Raw genomic sequence first — 16,330 nt, forward strand, 5'->3', positions numbered from 1 at the left:
TGGTGCGGTGTGTAAACATCACCACTAAGAAGACAAAGGCGGCCGGGCATGGTGCTGGCCACCCACCCCTTCGTGTGCTGTGCCGGCCTTCATAGGTGCTGGCTAAAAGCACTTGCTCCTCCAGTCTTTTAAGGTTATACGTGGGAGCTTTGTCTTTGATCCTTTCACCACTAGTGGCATGAGCAAGCAATTGCAGGGCTGCACTTTTACATTTTAACTAACAAGTGAGAAACGAAGGCAAATATACCATGCAAAAAATTTAATGAGCTAATCAGTGTATTTATTACTAAAATTCTCCTGAAATTAATTAGCGGTTCGTGAATTAAAAACGGGTAAATGATTCTTAGAAGTTTGCGGATCTTCATTTAACAACCCTACACCGCACCTTCACAAACCACCGGTGTTCACAGGCCATACCCGTGATTGCAAGATCATGGTAAAGTGCACACAGCAGTGCGTCTGGAGTGTGCTAATTGTCCGCAGAACACGGCACAGGCCAGGCTGTGCCGAGAGGGCTTGAAAGGGCTGCGGCAAATCCGGAAGGCAGTTGCACGAGGGCCTCACCTGGTGGGGGAGGAGGCGCGTTTCTGAGGACGAGGCAGGAGGTCTCTCATGTCTGGGAAGCGGCTCCGGCGCTGGGCATCCAGCGGCACCGAACTACGGCCGCCCCGCACCTCTGAGCCAGATTGCGACTGGCGGATGGGGCCCCCCGTGGCCACGCGAGCCACAGGCGGCAAAGGAGACCACCCCCGAGGCCAAGGACACAGCAGCCCACGCAGCAGCAAGCATGCATTCACCACGCAACTACAGTGCCGCTCGTTTTATACAAACCCACAGCACCCTGTGCGTTGATCCTTCTCGTGCCTCTAAGCAGACAATACGCCTCCACATATATGTCACGCCACATAAAAAATAACATTTCTTTTTACATATCCCATTAGCCACAAGGTTTCAATTGCAAGAGTGATCTGCAAATGTATGGATGTAGCACCCTCTATATATGAGAGGCAAATGGATATTTGCCCCTCATAAGAAGTAGTTCTGTCATATCATCTTCCAAAAACTGTTCTCACATGCACTGATATAATCCTTTCTGCAAGAGCTCCAAATGGAAATTGTCATCTCGGTGTAATATCGATTGGAACAATTGTGATGTAACTTGGAAAAAAGATAGAATATAAAAATGCAAATATGATATTACAAAAACACAGCATTTCTACAATATATTAGATTTGCAACTAAAACAACATCCGGTGATGTATGCCCATCGAAACACAGGATGACTTATAAAATGCTACAAAATGAATCAGCAAACAATACTTAACATCCACATGTAAAAAAAAATAATTCTTCCACACATTTCATCAGCCATATGACCTTCTGGCAGTGCATAATTTCATCAAGAATGGTTCACTGCTGTAAGCAAAACCACAGAACAGTTTCAACTTTTAGTGAGGTATAGGTCCCAGGTTTGTGTTATGGTATAATGGTACAGCATATTGGAGCAGTGGCCACCACTGGTCAATCTGCACCGAACACATCGCGAGGGCAAAGAAAATCCAAAATGAATACGCATCCTGAGAAAGGTTTGCAGAACTCGAACCCGTCGATACTGGAGGCAATGTCCAGCAGCCAAGAAGAGTGTGAGCGGATTAGTCGGAAAGCCATGCAATTGTGCCAACTGCGCAGTTTATTATCAGACTCAACAGCCACAAAATGGGTTGGAAATTTGAATTGCATTCCAATAAATGAAAGCGATTGTGGGTAATTAAAATTCAGCACACGAAGTGATGAGTTTAGCAAGGTATACTTTATTTAACGGCACACATGCGTTAGAATGTGCAACGGTTATCGACATGCGTGATATGTTACAGCCTTAAATGAAAAATACTCGTGTGTAAATACACTTCATGTTATCGTCTCCTGCTTCCCACACTGTGAGCCTTGTACACAGATTATTCTTCAACTAAACATTCTCATAAACGGATACAACTTTTATACATGACATGATTGAAGCTGTCGGTTCAATTGTAGTTATATTCCCCCTGTGACGGTGGTCTGTACTAAATGGTTAGATTTATGCATAGCCACTGCATTGTGTTAATATTTAGAGAAAATATTGCGTAAAACAACAGCACTCAATATAAATATCAATGTGGCTTACAAACTGCAATTCAATATAGGTAGCCTCATGGCAAATCAGACAGAGGTGGTGACCCCAAAAGGCACATTGGCTAAAAGTACATCGGACAAAATAAAAGTCACATAGTAAACCCAACATCCCACGTTAAACATGCCGAGCCATATACAATCAACCGCCCATAGCATAATTACCATCTTTTTTGTTTTGATATACAATATAATTGTTTTTTTTTACACAAACTAAATATGAATAAGAGATAATACAACGTACATGCAAACTGTTTATATTAATCGGTGAAACTAAAAGGCATGTGCTTTATATACTCCATGTGACTCATCAATATGAAACTTTACAATCTCTCGCATCACAAAGGGCTTGTGCGCAATGTGGCTAAAGGTGCAGCTATTTTATCTGTAACACATGCTCGAGGCATAGGTACACTGCTCTGCTTCACCGAGGCATTCATGAGAAGGTAGGAGTGTGTGTGCGTTGTGAGGGAAGCCATGCAGCGATTAGTGGTGGAGCAGACGGCCAAGAGCCCTCTCAGGAGTCACCAAAAGGCTAAAGCGAGACGGCTGCCAGGTAGTCATGCTCTACCCCGTCTCAGCCTTACCCACGGTGACGTCAAGGGCTCAAGCAAAAGGGTTCTGTGCTTGCCAAGCAAGGCAGCGTCTGTGTTTAAAGAGACAGATTTGTCGTTATTTGGGCAGATTTAATCACGTGGCGGTGGGCTGTCACAGTGAGCAACACTCACTGAGTTCAATGTGCTTTTCAATGGTTAATTTTAGACACTCCATTCTATGCCAACTTTCCACGTTCCACCTTAATTGCCTTCGCCTCTCCTATATTCTCACCCATAGCAGTGCCATTGCATGCCACTCAGTTGACACTCACCCGAGAGTGCTCTGCACCAGAAGGTGCCCTTTTGTCATCAGACCCATCACGAGCTGTCGATCCCCCTTCTCTCTGTACCCACTGGTAGCCATGTGTGGCTCTGCTGTGAAAACACCACAAACAATTTTACTTTCATTAGGTTCCCTGGATGCACGGCTAAAATGAGAATATAATTTTCATTCTCATTAGTCCGGCAGGGTGGCGCAGTGGTAACACTCGTGCCTCACAGCAAAAAGGGTCTGGGTTCGATAGCTAAAATATAATGGAACTGGTATTGGCCAAACATCCCAATGCTGTGAAAGCTTGGCAGGACCCTCCTGAAAGAGGTCCTTGAGACTGAGGCTTCTCGGGTAAACAAGTGAAATCATACATTTAAAAAAATATATTGCGGTGTTTTTTGGATTGTTGGGTGAAATGTCACTTTGTGCAATAATCGCAATTGACTAAAATAGCTGTGAGTGCAGTGCCACAGGCAGGCAGTGCCAACCCGGGCACGGGACAATATTCTCTGGTCCTCATCCAAACCCAACAGCAAACCTCCCACAGCCAGAGAAATCACACCACGAGCATTTCACTTGTACTCAACGTCAAGTGAAAGTGATGCCTTGCTAAAATCAGCTTTGAGGCAGTGCTCACCCCCTGTTAATAACGCTAAGCCAGTGGGGGAAATTCTATATTCCTATGGTGGAGGCAAGTCCTTCCATAGGACCACTGCTGACCTTCCCACAAAGTAGTACCTATTTTATCAACCCCGGAGGGACGATGGGCCACTTCTAATTGCGAGCCACTTGCTCTAGCGCTGAGCCATTCGGCGGGTTTCAATTGTCAAATTGCCAGAGAAATAGTTTATACAAACAGCAGAAATGTAAAATATTGTTTTCCCAAGGATTGTGAGCTGCCTCCCTATTATACCGTCAACCATTTTACAGACAGCGCGAGTAGCACACATCAGGCGGATGCCCAAAGCAGATTATGTACACAAAAACACTGTGATTTTACTGTATAGCAATGATTAATTTACCCAGGAAAGCCACACTGAGACCGAAGCGTCCTATTCAGGAAGTTTTGGATACATGGAGATGTTTGGCCAACACCATAAACATTGTATGTTTTAGCTATGGGAAGAAACAGGAGAACCAGGAGGAAAAACTTGGAAAACAGGGGGAGAGAATACAAACTCCACACAGAAAAGCACCCGATTCAGGAATAGAACCTGTCCTTCTTGCTGTGAGGCACAAGTGTTACCACTGCACCACCCTGATTCCCTAGCAGTGATGTGTTGGAAAAATGACAAGAGTTGCCACTTTACGTGATCACCACCTCCACCGCTGCAAACAGTAGCCCAAGACCAGATCACAACTTTGATTAGACTTATGCGCAGCCTTGGGTGAAGATGAAGCCCGCATCAACTCGACAACCTCCCACATCTCACAGGCACTTTGCCAAGAAACAACTTCACGGGTGCAACCATTTCTAATGCGATGTCAACTGCCTTGAAACGTCCAGTTACATGAGCAACATAACAGCACATTCATCACTCTCACAGCAAGGGCTGGCTTCTCACCAGGAGCTCATTAAACCATTCATGTCTATAACATGTGACAGTCTTTAAAATAAAACAGAATAAGTGATGCTCCCCTTGCCATTGCTACACGCTCGGTGTCAAAGAAATATCACATCAACAACCAGCTGCAATTTTAATCGTAAAGAACCTGTAAACAATGTTCACAAGGCTACATTATTGTCAATAACCAATCTGAAAATCATCTGCTATTAAATTTTTGAGGGGACGTAACATTAGCTTCCCCTGCGTGAACAAGGTAATGTGGCTCTTGGGTTGCCATCTGTCTGGGAACCTGAGTTTGCGTTCAGATGGCAGAAATTGATTTGTACCAAGGTATTGTGTTGAACTTGATAACAGTACACTGCAGTGTTTAGAGGCCTAGGCTGACTGCAAAACATGTCCGGGTTTGGTCTGTAGAAAAGGTGGCAACCCTAGCTGGCTCTAAAAACAAAATCACGTGTAAATTTCACAAGGTTGCCAACTGTGCGAGCCATTCCTCAACGCTTCCTGCCCCAGCGAACAGTGAGCGCCATTACCACTCACTTTAATTCAAAGATGTGGCGTTATCACTACCTGTCGGGCTGGGGCCTGGGCAGACTGCTGGTTTTAGCCACCCTGGCATAGATGTCTCTCGCGGGGTCGCCGTCTTGCCCGTCCTCCCCGCGGTGATAGCGTGGGCCCCCACCACTGGCTTGGGGGTGCCTGGGCACACCGTCCCGCGTCCGGCCGTATATCGGGTTGCACTCCTCGTAGTAGCAGTTCACACGACCCCCTGCCAGCATTCTGGCAGAGAAACAAAAACCGCACCACAAAAATCCCAGTCAAACTCAACATTACAGGTGAATATTACATACATTACAGGTCTCTTATATTTTCACCGTTGAAATGCATTGGAGAAGTGAAACTGAAAATGACACTTTTAACGACTGCTGACATATTTTTGCATGTTATTGCTTTTGTCATTTTCATGACCCAGGTCGCTTTTGCAAATGAGACTCATCCTAGTCTCTTCAGTTCTCACCGGGTCAAACAAAATAAACTCAAAACTGACCTTTCTGACTGGGGGACAGGCTTCGGCAGGCTACCCGCCTTATTCACTTTGGCGTACATGGCTCGGATCTCGTCCTCGCTGGCATAGGCCTTGGTGTTCTTCACGTAGGGTGGTTTGTGCAAAGCAGGCGGTGACGCGGAGGGACCCAGGCTGGCGTAGGCTGGGTTGTGCTCCTCGTAGTAGCCAGACGTGCCGCGCGACTGAGCGGCGAGCTGCTCGCGCTCCTGCTGCAGCTTCAGCTCGCGAGCCTGCCGCTCGCGAATCTCCCTGTGCTTTGTCTGGATCCTGCACTCGCCCACGCCAGATCAATGGTGCACGGATCACGTAGATGTCAGGAGCATTCACTCACACAAGGACCCAGATATAACAGAGAAGTTCCTCGCCTAGAAACATCTGGCAGTTCACCAGCATTAGTTCAAGTGAGCCTGACTAGTGACACTGAATGTCAATACCGGTCCAGAGGTGGCTTGTACTGAACCAATGCTGCTGAAATTATGCACTCTCAGAAGGCCGTGTGACTGATGGAATGTGTAAAGGAGGCGAATAGGCTGTTATTTATTTTGTTACACACACCAAGGCTAAGTTCAAGGGTTTCTGACACAAACTGCACTTCATGCTCGTGGAAAAGGCACCTAGAAATAACGTTAATGCTGGGTGCAGGGCCCAAAGGCCTAAAACATTAAGTGGCCAGCATCAAACAGCACTATTATAGTTGAAATGGGTAAGAGTCAACAGGTTTCTTGAATAAAGCACGATTATTATAGCTTGGGAAAAGACACGATGGAATTGCACAGTGGAGCAGTGCAAGTGAAGAAACAGAAAGAAAAGGACAACTTTGTTGAAGACACTCCTTTTCATATCTTTGTTCAAGATGGACAAAACTTCCTGGGGGAGATATGATTAGGATCGTACCACCTTCTATTGCATTTCATTGTTTGTTGTTTCTCAAACTCAAAAACACATGCCATGTGATTACTTCAGGAAGTGATTCTACAACTTCTCTTAAAGCGCAACGGGGCGTGATGGGGGCGCACACACACACACTCATACACACACCTCTCTTGCTCGTCCCTCATCTTCTCCTTCTCCTCCTCTGTGGCCGTCTTGTTGTCCACCACCTTCTGCTTGTCCCCACTCTTCTGCTCACTCTTGTCCTCTTTCTTAACTTTTCCAAACCTAGGCAAGTGCACGTCTTTAGGAAGATATCTCCAACCTCTTTATCTTTTAACCAGTTCCACTTAAACAAACAATGCTCAAAAGCATCGAATTCACCACGAAGAGAATTTCACCAGCTTTGTGCATGCGCATATGATGTGACTTGACTGGAATCATCATTACAATGCACTCAACATTTATGACAATGTACGTGTTTTTGAATGAATCACATTCAGCCATTAACCTGATAACTTAAAATTTAGGTAGCTTCCCTGATATCTATATCACTGTATAGATCACAGAGCTTTATCTTAAGCAGCTCAAAATGAAGTTGCTGCATTTGAGCCCAGGTGTTTAAGTTGGACACAGGGAATTTCTTAGCAAGACAAGATGAGTAATGCAGAAGTCCAGAAGAGAACACAGCAAATGAGGGTCGTAGATATGATTCGGCAGGATGGGTGAGGGCCGATTGCCAAGACAGGCTTTGGAATGGTCTCCACAAGTATAGCGACCAAAGGGAAGTCTGAAGAGCAGATAGTGGGAGACCGTGGAGAGCAGACCTCGGAGGTTGTGTGTCTCCTTCACAGCAGCTGCAGGATCTGGCGGAGGGTAGAAAGTGTTGGTGAGGTGCGGTGGCATTGCCGGCTCTGGCCATGATCTTGATCTTACCTGAACACCATGCCAAGGCTCTGGCCATGATCTTGATCTTACCTGAACACCATGCCAAGGCTCTGGCCATGATCTTGATCTTATCTGAACACCATGCCAAGGCTCTGGCCATGATCTTGATCTTACCTGAACACCATGCCAAGGCTCTGGCCATGATCTTGATCTTACCTGAACACCATGCCAAGGCTCTGGCCATGATCTTGATCTTATCTGAACACCATGCCAAGGCTCTGGCCATGATCTTGATCTTACCTGAACACCATGCCAAGGCTCTTGAGCTTCTTGGCTTTCTTATCTTTCTTGCACTCCTTGTCGCCAGCTGCGCCAGACTCCAGAGTTGCGTCTTTGCTCCTGGGAGAGCTGCGCTTGGTCTTGGCGCTACCGCTTGGGACAGGAAGACCGGTGGGGGCTCCAGAAACGCCATCTCCCAGGCCCTTGGCCGCCTCCTCCGGGTCCTCCTCCTCTTCCTCCACTGAGAATTTGCAGGAAGTTACAATTCCTCCCAATGTACTCCGAACCACAGGCAGTCAGTTACTGATCATCAACATGTTTACTTCGGAGTGAATGTGCCAGATTATAGAAACCAAGTGTCACCTCTACATACAACATGGCCAAAGAAATAATTAAATATGGCAGTGTAGCTGTACTGTATGCTTGCTAATGAGGCAGACTGTAAGGATTCGACTTTTTGAAATCCAACCTTGGCTCAGACTTTCTGAAGGGTAGGATGAACGTGTCACAGACAACATAGGAGACACATACTGTGATGCGTGTACACTAGTACCATGGTCCACATTTCATAAATGTACACATCACCTACATTTACTGAAAGTCAATGAGGAAACCCGAGTACTTGCCAGGACACACACAGAAAAGAACTACAGTGTAAAGTTTGATAACTTCACTTGCAATTGTATTAGACATATATTCTTGTCTATCTATGGGACCTTTTTGCCAGTATAAAACTGATGAAAAGTAGAATAGGCTTTAACATTTCTGGAAATCCAAGCTATTAATGCATTGATATTGGCGCATTCCTTTTGGAAATGTTCGCCTTTTTGTGTTCTCTGGTCTAACACTGGTGGGACAAGACAATAAAGAAGGCTGTCTTTGGTGTAGGCCAATCAGTTTCACAGACAATGCATATATTATTAGAGCAACTTTGTTTGCATATTTTACCACAAGCATGTGCGGTTAATGCAGAGTTGATATCTTGCAATAGGTGTCTATTTGGTATTTTAATATAATCTTGTCTGTTTACACGCTGTTGTGACAATCACTCCAAATCCATTTTTTTTTATTTCAGGAACTTAATTTTACTAGGAAGTTTCTAAATGTAAATTATTCTAGTCAACTTTCATTTAAAAAAAAAATACTTAAATTTCATATTGATTTAAATTTATGCAGCATTTTCGAGTTTCTGTAATGCAGTTGTTCTTGATTTGATATCTATTTGCTCCATTGCTGTACTAGTGTCTACGTTCTTGTGTTTGTCATTTTGGTGACCAAGGTCATTCTTGCAAATGGACCATGCTGGTCTCTTGAGTTCTCACCTGCTTAAAAAACACAATAAACAGTTTCTCCTGTCACTCGAGTGCGACATGTTGTACGGTTACTTACAATGGTAATGAAACACATATGAGAAAATCGTTAGAATAGTTCAAGGAATTTGGTATGAACATAACAATAAACTGGGCGCCCTATTTAGAGTTGTCGAATATTTTCTGCCAAAGTACCAGTGTCCATTGCATCCTCCTCCTCCTCGTCATCCTCATCATCGTCATCGTCGCTGCCATCCTGGGGCGTGTCATACGACTTGTCGATGGCCGCACGGAAGCTCGCGTTGCAGCCACGGCCGCGGATGAGACGGGGGGGGCGCGGCCGGTGGAAGAGGAACTCAGCGTGGCCACCCTCCGCGGCCACAGCTGTCTGCAGACTCTCCAGCGAGCTGCTCATCTTGAGGCCCAAGGCTGGCCCAACGGAGCCGTCTGAGGGACCTGTAGAGCCCACGGGGCGCACGACGACACAGCAGTAGTGGCAACTTGAGGCTCGGCTTGGTCGCATTCGTGAACCGTGCACATCGGCATGCATAACGTGGCTCTTATATTGTGGATAAAGACAAGTTTCTAGTGTATTTTGTTTAACCAGGTGTAAATTAAAAGACAAGGACAGGAGTCTCCTTTGCAAGAGTGACCTGGGTCAACAAAATTACAAAAGCACAACAAAGAAATTACGTAATAGAAATCAGAGCAAAAACAACCGAATAAAATTCGGAGCAAAAACAGCCAAATAAAAATTAGAGCAAAAAGAAGCAAATATAAATCAGCACAAACACATTTTACAGAAGAAATTGAAAACAGTGCACAAATATGAGCCAATATAAAAATATTTCCTGTAATGCAAGTTGGCAAGGACAAATTAATTTTAAAAAACATTCACAGCCAAATAATGTTACGGAAAAATAAACATGGATGTAACATGATTTGGCCTAAAAAAACTGACTCAGCAGCTTTTGCGGGGACTGCAACCCTCATCAAGTGAAGTAAAGTGAACCACACTTCTAATTTTCAACAACTTTCACAGAACGACCTGGAGAGCACAAGACCATCGAGGTGCTCCATTTCTTCCCCTTGAGCAGACACGGGCACTGTCATTGCGATTCTTCTGCCGAGTGACCAGTTGCTGAACCCTCGCTGGGATTTTACAGGAAAATGTTTTTTACGGAGACCTACAAAACCCGAGGATTCCTTCACGCTTCGCCACACCCCAACGAACATCCCCTGCAAAGAGCCCTAATGCAATAAATAAATGAGTGTCTGCCAGCAGCAGCGCCCATACAGGATAAGCATGCTGCTAGAGATGATTACATGCTTTAACTCAGACTTTTCACGAACACCACTCCTCATTGACACTGGCCTATTCTATTGGTACTGTTAAGAGGTCGAGGTAAATGTGCGGCACTGGAATTTCCTGCTTATGCCTGAAGGGCCTCGGCTCGAGCAAACTTTGAGGGTATTTGGTCTACTCTTCCACGTTGACCAGGCATATTTGAAGAAGTGGGTGTACCCACAATTTACCCCACCACAGATGATCTGCAGATCAACTGACTGGGGTGAACCCATTTACACTGCTGGGTGGGCAACAGTGAGGGGCGGATTTCAGAAACTTACTCCATTGTTTTAACTGCTGTGCTGAGAAGCAATCGAACTGACGACCTGACCATTACACCATGAACAATCTTGTAAGAAATTATTTTGTAAGGCCAAAGCATTCTTGGTAAGCGTCTGTATTCAATCGCAGATGCACGTGCCTCTCGTTTGGTCGTGTGGCGAGATCTCCGCTACAGCAAACTGCACTTACAGAGGCTCCTTTCTCTTGTATGTAGGCTCACAGTGCCTGAAGGCTTAAGAGCAGGCGAGATAATAACCGGAGGAGAATGCTTTTCACAATAACCCATGGAGTACTCAATATGCTGAAGTAAAAAATATTGCTACAAAATGAAAAGAAAGAAAAAAATAGACAATACATGTCACTCACGGAAAAAAACACCATGTAAAGATAGACATTAAATCACAAGCCTGAAAAATGCAGGGAGCCCACTCTAGGCATGTGGTGTGTATGTGTTATCCATTCATACGTACACACATGCACTGACGGATGCAAAGCAACGAGTGGCAAATTCAATAAGAATCACCATGAATCGCACGCTGCTAAGCCCACACTTGAGCACTATCCGGGTGAATAGGCAGGCAATCAGCAAGGGCTTGTGCATCTACAAGTAAACTACCAGCCATTGCCTCACCTTTGCGTGTTTCAGCAGACGCATGCACGCTACCTTCGTCTGCGACTGCGGGGGTAGGGGGCGAGCAGGTGGGTTAGTCGAGTAAGTGGAGCCATTCTGCACAAACACCTGCATCGCTCCTACGATTTCACGTGAGGGGTCATCATTACATTGGTTTTAGGAAAGAGAACAAAATCATAAAATGTCCACAATAAACAAGCAGACAACCCACCTTCACAAATCTGTCCTTCCACAAGAACTAAAAAAGTATGTTGTATGCATCCAGTGACCCACACGGCATTCTGGGAGTGCATAATTGTAAAATATACTTTATATTTTTATATGGAGGGACCGATATGGGAAGGAGGCAAATTGTCTGCTCATTTATTTTTTGAGTTACATTCTCCAAAATGACGATTATGATTAGTTTGTGTTATGTATTCAACAGTTCAACTGTTCTATTCTACTTACACGATTTATTACTGGGCATGTAATCTTTAAAACATGTTAAATATCCAAGTTTACTGATAGAGAAACGTTTAGTAATTTCCACCGCATTTCAGTTACTACAAATAATAATTTCTCTGTTCAGATTCAGTGCCCACGTTTGACAAAAGGGAAATATTCTTACAGTTTTAAGACCCATGCTGTGTATGTTCATTAGAATCACAGCAGTAGCACGAGTACAAAAACCATGGCGAGCAATATATAGAGCCAACTAGACATGCAAATATAGTGTTACTTACAACAATCATGCAAGGAAAAGTACAACAGGCTCTATTAATGAGGTCACGATATTCGCTGTTTGGATCATAAACTAAAGGCCCTAAGCCGTTTTGAGTTAGGATTGACAAAGACAGTTTAATAAACCAGTGATGCGGAAAATAAGAAGAGCGGAGTAGTCCATGTAACATTGAGACAACCTCCTTCAGGGTACAGTAGTATCTTTTAATATTGTAAGATGAGTTTTCACTCACTCTTAAAGAGAGATAATGATTCAGAGGTGAGGGAAACCAGTCAAGTGGGACAGCAGTAAGAACTGGTGCCAATAATTGCCCAAGCTCTGTAGTCCTATAATGGCATGTTTGGTCAACACCAAATTTCAGCAAATACGAAAAGGGGTCACTTAAATTCAAGCTCGCTTCACGGTGCGACAATCAATTTTGGCCGCTGCTATCTGGGTGTGTTCATTAGCCGCGATACGCCTTGCACCCAGTGCAAGGCTTGCAGTGACGTTACACAAATCCATACAGGGCAGTTATGAGTGTTTTCAGTTAAGGACCAACAAGAGTGCAATCCTCTCCGATACGACATCGCCCCAGGGGGCATAGTCTACAGATTACTTCAACGAAGAAGTGATAATTATGACAGCTTGGGATGACTCTGATGATAGCGTTTTAGAGAGCGGGCCCTGCTGGCACTGTGGCTGCTAGGAGATGGCTTGCTGTGGCAGCACTTTATACTTGTTAATTTACAAGCTCATATTATAGCTGAAAGTGCACTATAAAAACAGTCATTCCAAGAGCCAATTACACCAGATTAAAAAATAATATTCTGTATGGCCTTATCTTTGCTTGTTGCTCTGCTAACACCAATAAAATGCATGCACTCTGCAGAAAGGAATAGAGCAATGCCTAATTCTACATCATTACCTGTACAAAACCCTATGCTTCAACCTGGAATGGAAAGACAGCCCTGTATCACACTGACTTGGAATATGTTTTATTACTTATTTTCCAGATATTTGTGTATAAGGGACAAGGTATTAGCACATTAAGCTACATAAATGAATGACAACACTGAACACAGAATAGGTAGATGGGCATGCCCTCACTATGCTGTGGGCTGTCCAGAATTGTGCAGTAACGCCCAAACACTCACTCATGTCCATGCTCTTGGACTTGCGTGCCTTGAGCACCTCCAGGTGGCTGGGGTCTCCATACTGCACGGTGCGTTTCTCCGATACACTCTGTCGGCCAAATCCCTCCCGCTGAAAGGCCAGCGCTGGGTCCAGTTGCCTGCGGAGACAGCTCCTTCATTAAATACAATAACAAAAAACAATCACGCAATCACCAAGTAGGGAAACTTCTCAGTTACTAATTAACTCACGTATTCTCACCTATTTTCAGGCTGAACCTGTGTGCGAGCGTGCAGACTACACACTTGCGCCGTCTCACCCCTGTGTGCTGCTGGTGCCAGGCTCCCAGGGGACGCTCCGGGCCTGTGGTGCCTTCCTCTCCTGGCCACCCAAGTCATCCCGGTCAGTTGTGCCTTGCCAGGCTCCTGTCACCCGTAAAGCAAAGAGCAATTCATCTGCTGCCCAGGATTAATTTGATTAAGACAACTGCATTGTAGGGCAGCTGCCGTGGTGTAATGGTTAGGACACTCGACTGGCAATCCATAGGTCACCAGTTCGAACCCATCCCCTGGCGTGGCAGTTGAAACTGATAAAGATTTATTAAATCCACCCTACCTTTTTGTCCACCCAGCACCATGAATGGGTACAGCACAGACAATGCACAGGCTGTGTGTAATTGAGTAAAGTGTGGGTACACTAACACATCCGGTAAGCATGAAAGAGTTTACAAAATACCCTCTAGAGGGGCTCTCGAGAGCTCACTCTGGTGAAGGCCTTTTTACAAGTAGTGGTGTGAGCCAGGAGGCCTTTTTACAAGTAGTGGTGTGAGCCAGGAAATGCGTGGCTGCACCTTTACCTTCACCTCTGATTGCATTGTGCATGGTTCACTCCAAGGGAATTACTCGTTTTATTGCAAAATGCACATGGCGACCGCCCCTCATCTAGTGGGAGGCAGCCAAAGCAGAGCTGTACTTCTGGCTGTGTGCGCTGTCTGTTGGAGCACAGAGGAGTCAGCTGTGCCTGCTGCGCTTGTGCTTGCTGTGCATGTGCCCACTGTGCTTGGACCTGTGCTCGCCGGCTTAGCAGACTTGTCGACGGGCCCCAGGTCAGGAGCCGCCACGGGGCTCTGCGTGGCCGACACCCGGCGCTCGTTGACCTCCGCCGTGTTCCCCGCTGACCCAGGCGCGTGTGACTCCACCTCCGTCTACAGGGCCACATGAGAGGCAGCGTGTAATGAGATGAGTCTAAGCCATGGAGAGCGGTGCCTTATGGAATATCTATGCATGTATGTTTGTGCTAATCAGAGGTGCGGGGGAAAGGACAACAAACGAAACACAAAAAGCAGTTCTAAATAAATGAGTTTTCAATCTAGATGATTTAAAAGTGTTTCACTCCAGTGGCTTCCTAATATTGGAAGAGCGTTCCAGACGGCTGCAGAAGCACATCTGAAAGTGCGCGATGCATTGACCGTCTTTGTTCGATGCCTAGCCAAAGCCGCCACGAGGATGACCGTAATGGATCTAAAACAAGTTGTGATTGTACAATGTTTTCACGAGTGAAGTTCACGGAAACAGTAATTATGAGAATAGCAATAGCAGGACGAAAATCCGAGATTGTTGTTATATTTTTCCTTTGATCTCCACGCCCGCATCTCCTGCAGGAGCCCACGCTCACCGGTCCTGGCTTGCCGAGCGAGCGAGCCACCACGAGCTGGATAAGCGAGGGGTCGCCGGCATCGCGGGACATGGCGCACCTCAGAGACTCCATGGCCTCCAAGTTGGACCGACCGAGCAGCGACTCGCGGTTCACGGCGATCAGCTGATCGTCCACACGTAGGCGCCCATCCTAAATGAGAGCCACGCACACAAGTCAGTGCCAACACCTGCGCCACAACTGTCTTATAAAGCAGCACATTTTTAGGGTGGAATCTGGAGCCCAATTAGTGTGCCATAAAAAGCAATGTGCTGTACCGACAAAAGCATATACTCATTTACCTAAGAAAGCCACGCTGAGTCCGAAGACTGTTATTCAGGCGGATCCTGCTACATTGGGATATTTGGCCAACACCAATGACAGTGTGGTGGATTAGTAGCTGTAGGAGGAAACTCCGATTAGCACGGTTGGCTACATACGGTGCGAAAGTTCAAAATACATACAAAATGGAGGACCCAGAGGAAACCCGTGCACTGAAAATTCCCCGAGTCAGGAATCGAACCCTGGTTCTTCACACTCTGAGGCACGAGAGTTATTACTGTACTACCATGCTGCCTTTGTCTATTTAAAGACAACCTAAATGTAATTTGATGTTCTTGAAACTTAATTTTAACTTAATTTTAAGTTGCAAGAACAGACAACCTAAATGTAATGGTAGAGAATAAAATGTCTTTATTTATGTTTGTGCACTGATTTCATGGCGTAGCGTGCTGTAGCGGGCTGTGCGCCAGTGTGCTGTGCACCAGCATGCTGGCACACCTTGGCAGCTGCCCCTCCCGCGATGATGGTCTTGATGAAAATGCCCAGATCCGCGTTTGTTCGGCGATCCTTGGTCCCCTTGACACTGACCCCGAGGCTCGCAGCGCCCATGTCGTGCAGGGGGATGTGGAGCGTCAGGAACTCGCGGGAACCGTCAGGGGAAAGCAAGCGATCCTCTTCTTCTGCCGCACTGCCTACTTGTGGGCGCTCCGGCTGCGGCACAAGCGGACACCGTGCGTGAAGACCCGTCAGACCCGTCACGCTCATCGACACATTCATCATCGGCAGATCCAGCTTGAGCATTTCCAAATACAAGTGCCAGACAATCATAATATCACGTAAGTCTGGCAATTCTACAGTTTCTGTCATCATATATAACAAAGATATTCTTATCCAGAGTAAAACCATTCATCTGCTTGGCACAAGTCTCATCCACAGGAACGGCTGTATAACGAATTTGGGTAAGGAGGCATCAAAGAAGCTTGGTTTTCTTGTCTGTAATAAATGCTCTAACTCTGAATGACCATTACTTCTGCTACACAATGCAGTGACTGGAGTGCATTTGTCAGTGTTGGATCATCTGTAGTATGCCCAAGGCCCACCCTATGTTGTACATTTCCCAACAGTCATAGCTAAGTGCCCCTGGGCCTACTCGCAGTTGAAACCCGAGGAGACAGAGCGACCAAGAACCTCTGTGTGTCCTTTCAGAAGCAGAATCTTATTTAGACTGGAGGAATCTGATG

At 45.7% G+C, this 16,330-nt stretch overlaps 1 protein-coding gene across 3 annotated transcripts in view; it reads right to left on the minus strand.

The window, feature by feature from the left end:
- Nucleotides 1-16,330, minus strand: part of PARD3 (par-3 family cell polarity regulator) — a 76,208-nt gene that overhangs the window by 4,060 nt on the left and 55,818 nt on the right. For 2 of the 3 annotated variants that reach the window (XM_032957416.2, XM_032957418.2), the window contains 13 exons: nt 15,588-15,800; nt 14,790-14,960; nt 14,181-14,319; nt 13,435-13,540; nt 13,139-13,275; nt 11,279-11,323; nt 9,213-9,473; nt 7,729-7,948; nt 6,709-6,828; nt 5,653-5,937; nt 5,175-5,384; nt 3,038-3,140; nt 565-692 (listed from right to left, as the gene is read on the minus strand). In XM_032957416.2, coding sequence (XP_032813307.2) covers nt 565-692; nt 3,038-3,140; nt 5,175-5,384; nt 5,653-5,937; nt 6,709-6,828; nt 7,729-7,948; nt 9,213-9,473; nt 11,279-11,323; nt 13,139-13,275; nt 13,435-13,540; nt 14,181-14,319; nt 14,790-14,960; nt 15,588-15,800 — 2,138 coding nt within the window. The remainder of the gene's footprint in view (nt 1-564; nt 693-3,037; nt 3,141-5,174; nt 5,385-5,652; nt 5,938-6,708; nt 6,829-7,728; nt 7,949-9,212; nt 9,474-11,278; nt 11,324-13,138; nt 13,276-13,434; nt 13,541-14,180; nt 14,320-14,789; nt 14,961-15,587; nt 15,801-16,330) is intronic. The other variant, XM_032957417.2, reaches the window with a different exon arrangement.

The sequence above is a fragment of the Petromyzon marinus genome, chromosome 19, assembly GCF_048934315.1.
Source record: "Petromyzon marinus isolate PM22_M1 ecotype Great Lakes invasive population chromosome 19, UKy_Petmar_22M1.pri1.0, whole genome shotgun sequence".
Classification (NCBI taxonomy): domain Eukaryota; kingdom Metazoa; phylum Chordata; class Hyperoartia; order Petromyzontiformes; family Petromyzontidae; genus Petromyzon; species Petromyzon marinus.